The sequence below is a fragment of the Artibeus jamaicensis genome, unplaced genomic scaffold (genome assembly GCF_021234435.1).
Source record: "Artibeus jamaicensis isolate MK-2021 breed Jamaican fruit bat unplaced genomic scaffold, CSHL_Jam_final contig_760, whole genome shotgun sequence".
Taxonomy (NCBI): domain Eukaryota; kingdom Metazoa; phylum Chordata; class Mammalia; order Chiroptera; family Phyllostomidae; genus Artibeus; species Artibeus jamaicensis.
This window is the reverse complement of record NW_026521955.1, coordinates 1880007-1896115: the sequence shown is the minus strand read 5'-3', so window position 1 is coordinate 1896115 and position 16109 is coordinate 1880007. Positions and strand designations below refer to the sequence as shown.

Below are 16109 nucleotides of genomic sequence, written 5' to 3'. Positions count from 1 at the left end.
TGAAAAAATATCGGTTCTGTCTGAAGCTGTTCTATTTTTGAATTTCAAATTTGCAGAGTTCGAAGCCATTTATTCCTCTGTGGTTCTCTTTTAAACAATAAAAAGATTCTTTTATGTTTTAAAGAGTTAAACATGTCTGACAAACTCAGTTAAGGTAATGGCTAGAACAGTGTGAATTTCAAAGAACAATAGAGGAGTCTTAGATTAAGTTTGAAAATGCCCAGGAAGGGGCTGTAGGACAATGCCGAGATCTTTTTGGCTTCATGAAAGGGTGGCATAGGTTTTATCTGTAACTGACGTCTTGGGGATGCTTGAATGCTTCGATTTTCTGCCTGTACTATATCTGTTTGCAGCTCCCGGAGATATTAAGATGTCTTCTGCTTTATAAAATGTTACCAAGGCCCTGGCTGGGTACCTCAGAATTATCTTGGGAATATATCTGTCCTACTTGGAGGGTGGAGATGGACTGAGAACCTCTCAGTAGACGTACTTCCTATCTAAACACTATCATGGATTGCTTGAATGACTGAGGTCCCCTTCTATAAACCAAATTCATTAGGCTTCTATAAACCACAAAAGAGGAATCTAATCATTGTCATAGGTTTATTCTTTTATATAATTGTTTCTTTTTTCAACAAATTTATTGAGCAACTGCTATGTGTCCGTCATGTTCTGAGTACATAGTGCACAATGGAGGAGAGTACAAAGATCTCTGCCCCGGTGAAGGTTATATGCTACCGGGAGAGATAGGAAACAATAAACATAAATAAATAACGGAATGTGTTAGAAGTTGATAAGTACTGTGGAAAAAGGAAGTAACGGAGCAGCATAAGGAGCTTTACCAGTGCTGGGCTAAGGAGGGGCAGGCTTGTGCATTGGCACAGTCAGGGTTACTCACTGACCCCGGGAACGAAGTTGGTCGAGCAGAATCTAGGGGAAGGGAGCTCCAGGCAGAGGAAATGGCTTGTGCAAAGGCTGAAAGCTGGAGTGGTCCTGGCGAGTCTGGGAAACAGGGAAGAGGCCCATTGGGCCAGAACAGAGTGAGTTGGTGGGAGAGTAGTAAGAGAGTTGTTGAGAGAAGGAATACAGTGTGTCTTTTCTCTGAGTGAAATGGGGAGCCATTGCTGACCAGAGGAATGACATGAAGTGACTTACACTTTTAAAGAATCACTCTGGCTACAGGGCGAGAACAGATGGAAGGGGTCAAAGGTGGAAGGAGGGAGACCTGTTAATGAGGTGCTGCACTTAATCAGCTGAGCAATGATGTTGGATGGAGGGGGGTGGGCAGCAGAGTAGCAAGTGAGAAATGGGAGGAGTCTGGACAAATTTTAAAGTAAAGCCAGTGGGATTTTCAAATAAATTGGGAGAGGGTTTCGAAAGAAAGAAAGAGTCCACAATGATTATAAGGTTGAAGAGGTAGGTTTTTGTTTTTATTTATTTATTTATTTTTGATTCGGAGTGGAGGGAAGAGTGTCAGGCTCCGGTTTTGGACATGCGTATTTTGAGATGGATATTGAATATCCAAGCAGAGACGTCAAATAGGCAATAGGATGTTTAAGTTTCGACTTTGAAAGAAAAGTCTGGACCGTAAATGTAGATTGGTGTGTTGTTAGCATATAGGTGGTAATTAAAACCATGGGTTGGAATCACCGAAAAGTGAGTGTGGATAGAAAACTTCTTGAATACGTTTCATGTATTTGACGTTATTTATTCAGCGAGCCTATAAAGTTAAATACTCCGTTTTCTTAAAGAGCTAGTGGTTGGTATTTGACCACATGTTTTCACAAATCTAGAAGATGTCATTCACATAGGCTACAATGTCTGGTTATATATTTCTATATGTATTACTAGCCATGGCATGGTATGATAAACACTATTTTTGATATTTAAATGCAATCTAATGTAATATAATTAGTAATATAAAATGTCATATAGTAATTGCTACCTAATGAAATTGTAGAGAAAGGAACAGTGAATTGACATAGTGATAAGAGGGCAGAGTAAATTTAGAATACTCTCTTCTCAAATAATATATCTTAGAACAGATTAATGTATGATAACATTTTGAATAGTTAAAATTAAGGTCAAGGCTTTAAGTGAGGGTCACAACATTATTCCTTAATAATCTATACTCTAGCCAACCTTCAGACACCCAGTTTGTCTTCCACATTCTCCCACCCTATGGCTGAAAAGACTCCTGGAGCCCATTGCCACACTGCCTGGGCCAGAGGCAGGGGTGGAGCAGAAAGGGAATACACAGCAAGGAACCTCATTCCCGGGCTCTGCACTTTAGGGTTCCATGGATGGGAGCGGGCGCGGGGCACGTCCCATAGTCAGTCAGTCCACCAGTGTGCTCGTGTGCCCTCCACTGTCTCTTTTCTTTCTATGGCCCAGGTTGTAAAGGGCTGGATAAAAAAAATGGACCGTCTGCTTTATGTTGTAAGCATGTTAACTCTCCAGAATAAGAGCAATCCTATCTTTTCTGGCAAGGGATACCTTTAATGTGGTTTTCAACTCCCAGCTCTAAAGAAAAAGGATATTCTTGAGTTAGGAGATATGTACCAGTAGTTATTGACAAAGTAGGTAATTGACTCTAGGAATTGCTTCCTGGGGAGATTCATATTCATATTTACGTGTGACATATATTTTCAAATGCTCTTTACCTCATATAAATTAACATTATGACTTAGGACAAGTAATCTCAATTATAAGGAAAATCCAGGCAACAGATGAATTAAAATATTACTTAAACATTTAAAATATTTGTCCATATATTCTGTTACTAGTTACACAGTTCCTTGAAGAGAGTTGGCAATTTGGTATGAAAGTCAACAGTAATGCAAGACTAGAATAATGCAGAACATAAATAGCAACATTTCATACTGTAAATAGTAGCACTGAATCACTGGGCCTGAAACAGATGCATTTTTATTCTATTTTTCTATTTATGCACTTTTCTATTCTGAGCTCAACATCTTCTCTTTACATAAAAGGCCGTTCTCAGTGGGTCACATCTGTGTCAATTTCTGAAGTTGTCCAGCCTGGCAGGTACCCTTCGTACTGCGTCGGGATGTGTCCCCAGTGCCTAGCACGGTACCATGTACACACAAGGCTCTCTGAATCATTGGGCAATCCATTAGATGCTGATTGATCACTTGCTGATTGATCAGTGAGATATGCTTTCTCACATATTAACGATATTCCAATTCTGTATTTTCAGTTCAAGCATTTTCTGTGCTGCACTTCATAAAATTTTTACCAATTTTCTTCTGCCCTTAGTCATTTCTTTGTATGATGTTCAAACTCATGAAGTAAGTGCAGAATAAATCGCTGCCAGTTCAGTTTATCTTGAGAATCAGCTGACATAATGATATGTACAATAACCCCAATCAACATTAATTTATATATTCAACAAATTTTTATTGAGCTTACTGAGTGCCAGCCACTGTGTAAAGTGATGGGGATGCAAAGGGGACTGAGGCAGGTGGAGTCTCTGTCCTTATGGAGCTTTCCGACAAGAAGACAGTTGCAGCGACATGTAATAACCCAAGTTCACAGTACCCTAGGAGCTCATCACAGGGCTCTCATTAATAGTTAGAATTAACTTAAGGGACACACGGCAGAAAACTCAAATAACAGTAGTTTAAAGGAAATAGACATTTTTCTCCAACATGACCATCTGGAGGTTGACAGACCAGAATACCACTAAGTCAGGGGCTACTTCTACCATGTTGCTGTGCTGTGTGTGGTCTCTGTGCCCAAAGTCACCTCATTGTCTAGATGCTGCTCTAACGCTAGATCCACATTCTACCAGCAGGAAGATGGAAAAGGGAGGGGGACCAGCCTCCCTACCTTTCCAAGGCTTCCTAGAAGTTGCTTAAACCACTTTCATTTACATTCTATTGACCAGACTTGGTCACATGGTAATGCCTAGCAATAAGGGAGGCTGGGGAATGCAATATTTATTCTACACAGAGAGAAAAAAATGGGGGTGAGTACCAGTGGGCAACTAACAGCCTCTGCCCTATTACTTCTGGGAAAATGGTTGCCCAAATTGAGAACTCAAGGAAAGTAGGATTCTCAGAAGTGTATGTGTGTGTGTGCCCTCATAGAAGGATAATATTCCAGAGAAAAGGAAAAGCACAGGGAACCAAACACTGAGAAGAAACCGTTCTTTCAACAATCATGGCTGATCATTGCACAATCGTGTTGGTACTTTTCTTTGGAAAAGAGGTGTGGTTCAGGTTATAACAGAGGAAGGGGATGGAATTGATGTTTAGTGCATATTTGTGCTTAAACAGGCCAGGAGACCATCTCAGAAGGGATAGAGGCTGGGGGGGAAGTTTGTGACAGAGAGGTGTTAGTCCTTCCCTCAAACATTTGTTCAGGTGAAGGCATGTGCTTGAGCCAATTCAAAGGAAGGAGAATTCAGGGACTATCCCAAGGTTTAGGTTCACAGGCTAGCCCATGCTTTCCCGTGCCCATGATAGGGTAGCATTACCAGTTTCATCTGAATCTTACTGAAGTGGTATGAATCTATATGACTAAAAATATGTACAATATGATAAATTCACAATAGCAGTCTGCTTTGGGCTTTCTTAATTTGCATAAGCCTATAAAATTATTCTTTGCCCCTGGCTGGTGTAGCTCAGTGGATTGAACACGGGCCTGCAAACCAAAGGATCGAGGTTCGATTCCCAGTCAGGGCACATGCCTGGGTTGTGGGCCAGGTCCCAGCAGGGGACCCATGAGAGTCATCCATACATTGATATTTCTCTCCCTCTCTCCTTCCCTTCCCCTCTAAAGATAAATAAATAAAATCTAAAATAAAATTATTCTTTGTCTTATTTTTAAAAATTTAATAGCAATTCTTGCTTGCTTGTTATCGTGATAAATAAGCAATTGCCTCAAATGAAAATAACAATTCTCTGGGAAAAGAGAAATTATTAACATCTTACTACCAGAAATGCACATTAGCACAAGGAAAACAAGAATGATTTTGCAAATAAACAAATTGGTACCTATTAATGTGAACAGATTCTCCAAATTCTGCTGTTACTTGTTTCTTTTCTCTGTATTTTTACAGGTAGTTTATTTTTCAAAGTAGCATTGATTCATTCTATAAATATTTGGGTTAAAAATAAAACATAAAATGCACTCAGCATATGAAATATTATTCATTTGACATACTTTCATTGTGCCCACATTGTTCTAAAGTAATGCTGTATATTATATATTCATCAATTTTAATAAAAATGGTTAATATGTCCATAAAATTATAATCATATATAATACATATAACTTATTCTACTCTTTTATTTCTACAATTTTTAAATTGGTACTTTATAACTTTATTTTTCTTTGAATCTTCTCTCCATCTGCTCTTTGCCTTTTTTTTTTAAGTTGGATTATTGGTTCATTTGGTAAGCTTTTTAAGTGATATACCAACTAGTGCTATTCAGTGTTTATTATTTTGCTTCTTTTCTATTGCCAAGTCAATGGGAGAAGCTATGTGCGCTTTCTTTGATAAACTGATTGTCAGTGAAGACACTGACAATTCCTTTATGCTCCTGAGATGCGAGGAAGTGCCCTTAGTGGACGTCTACTTACTGTAGTGCTTGGTGAGAATGTTCTTCTGTCAGTCTGAGTTTCCAGGGTAAATCTTTATTTATGGGATTAGGGCTTTATCTTTTTTTAGCTAATATAACGAAATACAAATTAGAATTATAAGATTCAAGAACGAAGATACAAACATAAGTACTATTGTAGAGTTCCAAGGTATTAAAGACCATTTAACCTTTCCCTTTACAGAAAAGGAACTGATGCCTCCAGGGGTAAATTACCGTTTCCTGAAGGCACAAGGACAACAACTCTGGTCACCTGATTCTTAACTTACTTCCAGGTACAAGGTGGATGTGAAATTTCAAGCAAAGGAAGTGTATTGAGACCTTACTGTTTGCAATCTTGAATAACAGGGCCTCTTAATTACTCAAAAACGTGGCTCAAAGGCTTGCTATTCTGCCCCATCATTCTGTTGCCCCTTATCTCTGCTCCGTTCTCAAGTCTCCAGGCCATGTCTCTGATTGGGTTAGTGACCTGGTTACAAACGACTAAGGAACACTCCTGCTGGAATAAAATTGATCGATAGAGAGTTCTGGTAGTTTTAACCAAAATAAGACAGTCATTTTTGGTCAATATATATGACTTTGTAAACTACAGCAGGCTTACTCAGGAAGAACCTCCTAAACTTCTTTGGAAGCAAAGCCAGCCAAGCCCTCTGAGCTTTCTGGACCCGACCAGTAGAGGAATAAAAGACATTTGTGCCTAAAATATGATAAGGAAGAAGAACTAAATTACAGAGGAGCTGAAGTTGAATTAGTTTGCAAATGAAAAGAAGTAGATGACCAGTCCCTAAGAAACTACCCACAGACCTACAGCCAAAATCAAGATGTAGGCAGACACGGCTCACCTCCTATACAACCACATCAAAATCACAACTGAACTATAGAACAACCATCACTCAGAACCATCAGAAATTGAATTGAATGGAAGTCTGACATCTATTGAATTAAAGAAACCACCTCCATCCAGACTGGTAGGAGGGGCACAGACATGAAGACATGGAATGGGCTGCCCCACATCCACATGTGGTGAGTAATAATTCAGGAGGGATATCTTGGGAGTGAGGAGTCCCAACTCCACACCAGGCCCTCCCAACCCAGGGTTCCAGTGCCAGAAATATAAATCCCCATAATTTCTGGCTGCAAAAATCAATGGGGATTGAGTTTGTGGAGGAAACTTCTAGAGTTCCAAGTAGTTCCTCTTAAAGAGCCCTCACACAAACTTACTCAGACTCCCTTCCTCTGAGCTCCAGTACCGGGGTAGTAGCTTGAAAGGCACCAGTGGCATATAAGGAGGAGATGAAGTGTCAGGCATCAAGGCAAGAGCTGGGGGACAGCTTTCTCTGAGACAGAAAGGTAGGGAGAGGCCGTTGCTACTTTTCTGAGCCCTTCCCCCACAGAGCCACAGAGTCAGCAGGTGGGTGCCATATCTCAGACTCTATGGACAAGGCTAAAATCATTTGCTCTTACCTGGAGATCCCCTGAGGCTCCATCCCACCAAACTTATAGGCCACTCAAGCTGTTAAGAGTGGCTTTTCCATATGAATGACTGGGCTTGGCTCGTGCTTCAAAACTTCCTAAATCGTCTCAAACAAGCAACAGCTGACCTTAGTGAGCCCTCAGCCCATATACCTCCTGCTAAGTGGCTCCAGGTCAGGCACTAGCAGTAGCCAGCCTAGCTAAACAGCTTAGCTTTCCCTGGAAACCTCTGATCACAACACAAGTGGCAGCCATCTCCGATTGCTTTATAGCTCAATCTGGATGGCCCTGGGCAGAACACAGATGGGGGCTGACCTTGGCCTGCACCAGCTGGAAAACCCTAGAGCCTGCTCATCCGTGGACAGCCATAGACCATGTCAAAGCACCACCACCATGCCCCTGAACAGCTGGTCCTCCACAGAGGGTAGAGGTTGGTGATCAGTGGTCATATCTAGTCCTCACAGCAAACTGGCCTGGATGTATCCCTTCTGTTGACCTGCCAAAAACAATCAAGGCTCAACTATAAGGGTGTACTCAACACACACAAAAGGCACACCTGAAGTATTCAGAATGGGTGATAGGGTAGGCTGTGCCACTGGACCCTACAAGACACCTACAACATTAGGTCATGCTACCAAGACAGGGAGTCATACCAGCTCTACCTACTACAGAGAAACAAAGACAGGGAGGTTGCCAAAATGATAAGATAAACATGGCCCAAATGAAGAACAGATAAAAACTCCATAAAAAGACCTATACAAAAGGAAGATAAGCAATCTATCAATGCAAAGTTCAAAACACTGGTTATAAGGATACTCAAGGAACTTAGTGAGTATATTAACAGCATGAAAAAGATCCAGTCAGAAACAAAATATTCAAAATTGAAATAAAGAAAAATGTACAGGGAAACAACAATAAAGTGGATGAAGCATAGAATCAAATCAGTGATTTGGAACATAAGGAAGCAGACAACAAGCCATCAGAACGACAAGAAGGAAAAAGAGGCTAAAAAATCAAGGATAGTGTAAGGAGCCTCTGGAACAATTTAAGCATTCCAACATTCACATCATAGGGATGTGAGAAAGAGCAAGAAATTGGAAATCTATTTGAAAAAAAAATAATGAAAGGAAATTCCCTAATTTGGTGAAGGAAATAGACATGCAAGTCCAGGAACTACAGAGAGTTCCAAACAAGATGGATACAAAGAGACCCACTCCAGGACACACCGTAATTAAAATGCTAAAGGTTAAAAGCAAGAAGAGAATTTTAAAAGCACCAAGAGTAAAAGAGTTAGTTACCTCAGGGGAGTTCCCATAAGACCGTCAGCTGATTTAGCAAAAGGAACTTTGCAAGCTATAAGGGAATGGCAAGAAATATTCAAAGTCAAGAAAAGCAGGGACCTACAGCAAGGTTGCTCTACCCAGATCACTATCATTTAGAATGAAGGGCAGATAAAGAGCTTCCCAGACAAGAAAAAACTAAAGGAGTTTATCATCAACAAAATATTATTATATGAAATATTAAAGGGAAATATTTAAGAAAAAGAAGATCAAAGCTGTGAACAATAAACGGCAAAAAATACATACCTATCAATAATTGAATGTAAAGAGCAAACTAAACAAACTAGAAGGACTGGGACAGAGTCATGCAGAGCAGTTTGATGGTTGTCAGATGGGAGGGTATGTGGGGGAATGGGTGAAGAAGTGAGGGGATTAATCAGTACAAATTAGAGACCTCCAGTCGAGATGGAGGCATAGGTAAACTTGCCTTGCCTCCATTCACAAATATAGCAAAAAACACAGCTATACTGCAAAACAAATATCACACAGATTTGTCCGAAAATTGAGTTGTGTGGAAGTCTGAAAACCAAGGATTTAAAGAAGCCACATTCATCCATACAAGTAGAAAGGGTGGTGGTGCAGAGAGTCGTGGAGAGATGTGGAGATGTGGAGTGGTGCAGAAAGGCACAGAGATGGGAATGGGAAGTCTCGCATCCATGTGTGATGGGTAAAAAATGGGAGGGACACCTCAGGAATGAGGGATCCCAGCCCCAAGTCAAATCACCCAGCCCAGGGGCCTAGTGCCAGCAAGATAAGTCCCCATAACTTCTGGCTGTAAAAACCAGTAGAGGTTGGAGCAGTGGGAGAAATTGCACCCTTTTAAAGAGTGTGTGGCATACTTAGGACTTATGCAGAGTCACACCCTCTGGGATTCAGCACCAAGGCAACATCTGGAAGGGCACCAGTGGCATATGGAGAGAAAGTGAAGTGCGATTGGAGAGACAGCTTCCTCCTGGGTAAAACTCCAGAGGCCAGGAAGTGGTAATGTCCCCTCTGTGGGTCTGCCCCCACACTGCAAAAGAGTGGTGACATGGGTTGCTCTGCCTTGATGATTACCTAAGGCTCCATTCCATACAACTTAACAGATGCACTAAGACAGAGAGTCAAAGCAGCTCTACCTAATACACAGAAACAAAAACAGGGAGGCTGACAAAATGAGGAGACAAAGAAATATGGCCCAAGTGAAAAAGAGAACAACACTCCAGAAAAAGAACGAAACAAAATGGAGATAAGCAACCTGTCAGATGCACAGTTCAAAACTCTGGTTATCAGGATGCTCCAGGAACTCATTGGGTATTTCAATGCCATAAAAAAAGACCCAGGCAGAAATGAAGGTTGCATGTGTTAAGTAAAATAAGGAAAAATCTACATGGAATCAACAGTGGAGAGGATGAGAATGAGAATCAGAACAGCAGGAAGAAAAAAAGAACTAAAAAAAAACAAACAAATAAGGATTGGCTTAGGAACCTCTGGGACATCTTTAAATGTACCCAAATCTGAATCATAGGGATGCCACAAGTAGGAGAGGAAGAGCCTGAAATTGAAAACTTTTTTGAAAAAATAATGGAAGAAAACTTTCCTAAGGTGGTGAAGGAAGTAGATAAACAAATCCAGAAAGCACAGAGTCCTAAACAAGATGGACCCAAAGAGGACCACACTAGGACACATCATAGTTAAAATGCCAAAGGTTAAAGATAAAGACAGAATCTTAAAAACAGCAAGAGAAGTGAGTTACCTACACAGGAGTTCCCATAAGACTGTCAGCTGATTTCTTAAAAGAAACACTGCACCTTAGAGGGACTGGCAAGAAGTATTGAAAGTGATGAAAAGCAAGAACCTACAACCTAGATTACTCCATCCAGCAAAGCTGTTTAGAATTGAAGGGCAGATAAAGTGCTTCTCAGACAAGGTAAAACTGAAGGAGTTCATCATCACCAAGCCATTATTATATGAAATGCTAGAGGGAATTATTTAAGGAAAAGAAGAAAAAGTGATGAACATTAAAATTGCAATAAATTCACAACTATCAATAATTGAGTCCAAATAATAAACTAAGCAAACAAGCAGAACAGGAACAGAATCATAGATATGGAAATCATTTGGAGAGTTGTCAGTTGGCAAAGGGGGAAAATGCAGGGAAAGGTGCAGGGATTGAGAATCACCAATTGGTAAGTACAAAATACGTGGAGGGATGTTAAGAACAGGATAGGTAGTGGAGAAGCCCAAGAAGTTATATGCATGACCCATGGACATTAACTAAAGGGGGGATTGCTGGAGGGAATGGGGGTACCGGGTACAGGTGGGCGAAGGGGAAAAATTGGAACAACTGTAATAGCATAATCAATAAAATACTGTATATTAAAAAATAAATAAAATGTACAAAAAGAAGTACAAACTGGGAGTTACAGAATAGCCATGCGGGTGTACAGTACAGTACAGGACATGGAGTATCCATGTAGAACTTATGTGCATGACCCACGGACATGAACAATGGTGTGGGGATTTCCCGAGGATGTGGGGGGTGCTGAGGGGAGAGGGGCAAAGCGGGGGATAGCAAAATCAAGATAAATTAAGGTAAATTATCTTAATTTAAATTAAGATATAATTTAAAAGGGAAGAAAAGAGAAACCACCCACCAATGTTGTTGGATGGCTTTAAGGCAAATCAGTTAACACTATCAACTTTAGTTTGCTTGTCTTCAAGTAGATAATGACAATACTGACCTTGACCAGTAGTTATACATATCAGGGATAATATGGTAAATGACCACCACTGTGTAGAGACTGCAGGTAAAGTAACTGTTATGATTATTACTACTCTTCTTATCTACTCAGATGATAGGAAGGGGCTTTCCAATGAATTTGCAAGAAGTGCAAATCCTACCTCGCTGTACAATGGTTTAGATCATGGGCTATATGAGATTAATACTACTTCCTAGCTATGAGATATTAGAAAAGTTTATTTAACTTCCTGTGCCTCAATTATTTTAGCTGTAAAATATGGATGATGTTACCTTTTATCACAAAGAGTTCTAGGGGGGATTAAATGAGATAAACTAAGTACCACTTAGAACAATGTCTAGCATACACTAATCACTTAGGACGAGTTCTCTATTTTCAGGTGTTATCTTTATTTCGTGAATACTGAAGCTGAGGTTCATGATTTGCCATGTTAGTAGGTGGCGTAGGGGGTGCTGAAAGATCTTCTCTCCCTTCTTTTCTTCCTTGTTTTCTTTCAGCCTTTTCTTTCTCATATGTCTACTCATTGGACTGGATTAATACACAAAAATTCCTGCCTAGTTGATTGAAATTTAGGACATCCGATTCCTTTTCTCTTTCTTTTCCCTACAGCACTACCTTCCTCCTTCTGCCAGGGCACCAGTAAGTACTCACTCACATACCTGGCTTCCACTGCAATGAAGTCATATTATACTTTTGTCTTTTGCCACTGTCCTACAACTATTAGCTTTCATGTCCAAAGTTCCAAGTTTTCTGTTTGAATCTTTATATTTGAGAAATCAATAGGGTTAAGGAAATAAGAAACAGTGCTTACATAAGTGTTTATTAGACTTTTCTTTATCATCTTTCAGGTCTTGTAGAAATTTGCCTGATGCACCCCCTCGATGTGGTGAAAACCAGGTAAGGTTCTGCATGAACAAGTTTTATTGACTTTGGCTGATACCCAAATTAAGGTCTGTCAGAACACTAAATGCTAGAACTTGTCCCAAGCCGGTAGCTTCTCCCAATAATGGCATTTGTATTTACTTCTTAAAGAAAATACTATTTGACAGATAAAATGTGAACAGTGAAAAGCATTTCTGGATTGAGGTCATCTCAAAGTATATAATATTTTACTGCCTTCACATGCAACCATGAGGTATGACTTGTGGCTAAACTGGTTAAGTGAGGTAAATTTATCAAAATGATGTAAAAACTAAACTTTGCCCAGTGAATTATTACAGCAGACTTTCATTTGGCATTGCACATAACAGATTGCTATTTAATAGTCAGCATTTTGGTGTGAGACTCCAAAATTTCAAGTAAACTTCGTAAATGGTGCTTAACAGATTTATTCTTATAACTGTTTGCCAATGCAAAATGCCATATTTCCAGGCAAAATGCATTTGCTACTCAAGGCAGATACAAATAAGGGCAACATATTAAATCTGTTTATCAAAAGAAAAAATCTTATGATTTTTAATATGGTCTGGCACATTTAAAAAAGTTAAACATGTGGCTGAACTGTGGGACTCTCTTTTTTTCTAATTAGAAGCTCTGAGAATGTAGTGCAAGTTTTCATGTGTTTGTATTGTGCAAAACCCAAGCACACTACACCTAGGCTGTAGCGTAATGGCAAAAAGTGCCATGCAACAGGAGGGGCGAACAAACCCTTACTGCCACAGTTAGGAAACACAGTCGTCCCCTTAGCCATGGTTTTGCTGAGGTTTTAGTTACTGACAATCAACTGCAGTCCAAAACTATTAAATAGAAAATTCCATAAATAAACAATTTACAAACTTCAAATTGTGCACCTTTCTGAGTAACATGATGAAATCTCACACTGTCCCACTTCGTTCTGCCCAAGATGTGAGTTATTTTTTTCCAGTATATCCACACTGTATGTGCAGTATAACAAGGTATTTTGAGAGAGAAACCAAATTCATGTAACTTTTATTATAGTATTTTTTGTACTTGTTCTGTGTTATTATTAGCTATTGTTATTAATCTCTTACTATGCTTAATTTATAAATTAGACTTTATCATAGGTAAATATGGATAGGAATAAACATAATATCTATAGTGATTGGTACTATCCATGGTTTCAGACATTCACTGAAGGTCTTAGAATGGATCCCCCACAAATAAGGGGGACTACTGTACTTAATGAGCTGGGCTGGTCAGTGAATAGACACACTGCTAATTTACCTAAAGAGGCCACGGAATCTTAGACTGGCCACTGAAAGCGAGGAAGGAGACTATGGTGTGCATATCATATTACAGTGCATGAGGGTTCCTCTTTCTCCACATCATTGCCAGCACGTGGTATTTGTTGATTTATTGATGATGGCCATTCTGACAGATCTGAGATATCTCATTGTGGTTTTAATTTGCATTTCTCTGATGACTAGTGATGTTGAGCATCTTTTCATATGTCTGTTGTCCATCTGTATGTTCTCTTTGGAGAAGTGTCTTTTCAGGTCCTCTGCCCTTTTTTTAATTGGATTGTTAGGGGGTTTTTGGTGTTGAGTTTTGTAAGTTCTTTATAAATTTTGTATACTCACCCCTTATCAGATATATTGGTGAATATGTTCTCTCATTCTGTGGGTTGCCTTTTTGTTTTCTTGATGATTTCCTTTGCTGTGCAAAATCTTTTTAGTTTGATGTAGTTCCATTTATTCAATTTTTTGTTTCCCTTGCCTGGGAGATATACCTGATAAAATATTGCTATGAGCTATGTCTGAGATTTTGCTGCCTATGTTTTCTTCTAGAATTTTTATGGTTTCAGGTCTAACATTTAAGTCTTTAATCCATTAGAATTTTTTCTTGTGTGTGGAATAAGAAGGTAGTCTGGTTTCATTTTTCTTCATGTATCTGGCCAGTTTTCCCAACATCATTTATTGAATAAACTATCTTTAGCCCATTATATATGATTGCTTCTTCTGTCAAATATTAATTGACTATAAAAATGTGGGTTTATTTCTGGGCTTTCTATTCTGTTCCAATGAATCTAGTGTCTGTTTCTATGCCAGTACTGTGTATTTTGATTACTATGGCCTTGTACTATATAGTTTGATATTAGGTAGCATTATTCCTCCAGCTTTGTTCTTCTTTCTCAGGATCGCTGTTGCTATGCAGGATCTCTTGTAGTTCCATATAAATTTCTGAAATATTTGCTCTAGTTCTGTGAAATGTATCATTGGAATCCTGATGGGAATTTTACTGAATCTTTAAATTGCTTTGGATAGTATGGACATTTTAATGATGTTAATTCTTCCTATCCATGAACATGGCATATGCTTCTACTTATTTGTATCTTCTTCAGTTTCTTCAGTGCCTTATAGTTTTCTGAGTACAGGTCTTTTACATCCTTGGTTATGTTTATTCCTAGGTATTTTATTCTTTTTGAAGCAATTGTAAGTGGGGTTGTTTTCTTAATTTCCCTTTTTGTTAGTTCATTATTGGCATATAAAAATGCATCTATTTTCTGTATTAATTTTGTATCCTGATACTTTGCTGAATTCATTCATGTGTTTCTAATAGAGGTAGAGAGGATGAGACTATGACCTTGCTCTTATCTCAGGCTCTATAACAAATACCATAGACTGGGTGGCTTAATCAACAGACATTTGTTTCTCACAGTTTTGGAGGCTGGGAAATTCAAGATCAAGGTGCCAGTCATTGTGATTCTGGTTTGGGCTGTCTTCCTGACTTGTAGACAGTCACCTTGCCTTAGCCTCACATGGGAGAGAAAGGGGCTCTGATGTCTCTTATTTTTCTTGTAAGGGCACTAATCTCTTCATGGGAGCTCCACCCTCATGACCTCATCTAAGCCTAATTACATACCCAAAGTTCCACCTTTAAATACCATCACATTGGGGGTTAAGGCTTCAAAATATGAATTTGGGAGTTTGCACACATTCAACCAAAGCAACCTCAAGTCACCAAACTAAAACAGAGAAAGAACAAAACCACAAATTATATTTAAATATAAGATGCATGCACTCCCTGGACTATCTTTTTATAGGGTTCAGAAACAAAAGGCAAAATTCACTGGCATTTCCTTTTTAGATTTCATATTAACCTTCTTTGAAAAGCCATAATATTTTTGCTCGTCTCGCTGAGGAATAAAAGTGTAACTTAAAGGCAATTGCCTAAATTTTTGAAGTGTTAGAATGAGCATGGAAGAGAAACAAGAATGATTTAAACAAGACATCTTATTTAAATTATGGTTATTTAGTCACCGAATCCTTCATTCATACATTCAACAAAAATGTACTGACTATTTAGTATGTGTGGGTTCTGATCTAGTTTTGCCCTCAAAGAGCTCACAACATGATGAGCCAATAAGAATATCATCACAATGAATTTCAAAAATTATTGTTCAGTTGATTCTTGAACAAAGTGGGGTTACGAGCGGCAACCTCTCACACAGTCAAAAATCTGCATATGACTACTGTATCATTTCTTTGTACTGGAGGTGAATAGGATAACTTTTTAAATAGATGTACAAAGCTACTGGTGCTTTATGTCCCCTTTTTCATGTAGATGTTTTCATGAAAATGGCTTTCATTTATTAGAATTAATCACAAGCCCTTGCCCAGCTTCCAGGGAGTTGGAAAATATAATCCTTCCAATTGCCCTAAAGGAGAAGAGAACTAGATACTGGCTGGTATTTGACCTCCTACTGAATAAAACCTCACAACCATAGAGTAAACTGAAAGTCCAATATATGTGTAACTAACTTTGCAACAGAAGTAGTATATGTAAGATTGGTAGGACTTATCACTGGACAGTAGCACACGGGTGATAGGAGTAGACACAACAGACTAAATAATGCTAAACTCTTTTCACTCATATGGTTTAGGACACTTCTAAGTAAAATAAACTGTACACTGTCAGAGATAATGAAATGAAATGATGCAGCACTAGTTATTTGAGCAGGTCACTTT

The 16109-nt window shown here is 39.0% G+C and overlaps 1 protein-coding gene across 3 annotated transcripts in view; it reads left to right on the top strand.

Annotated features, from left to right (window-relative positions):
* Positions 1 to 16109, top strand: part of SLC25A21 (solute carrier family 25 member 21) — a 496967-nt gene that overhangs the window by 280725 nt on the left and 200133 nt on the right. For all 3 annotated transcript variants that reach the window (XM_053672523.1, XM_053672522.1, XM_037164763.2), the window contains one exon: positions 12030 to 12078. In XM_053672523.1, coding sequence (XP_053528498.1) covers positions 12030 to 12078 — 49 coding nt within the window. The remainder of the gene's footprint in view (positions 1 to 12029; positions 12079 to 16109) is intronic.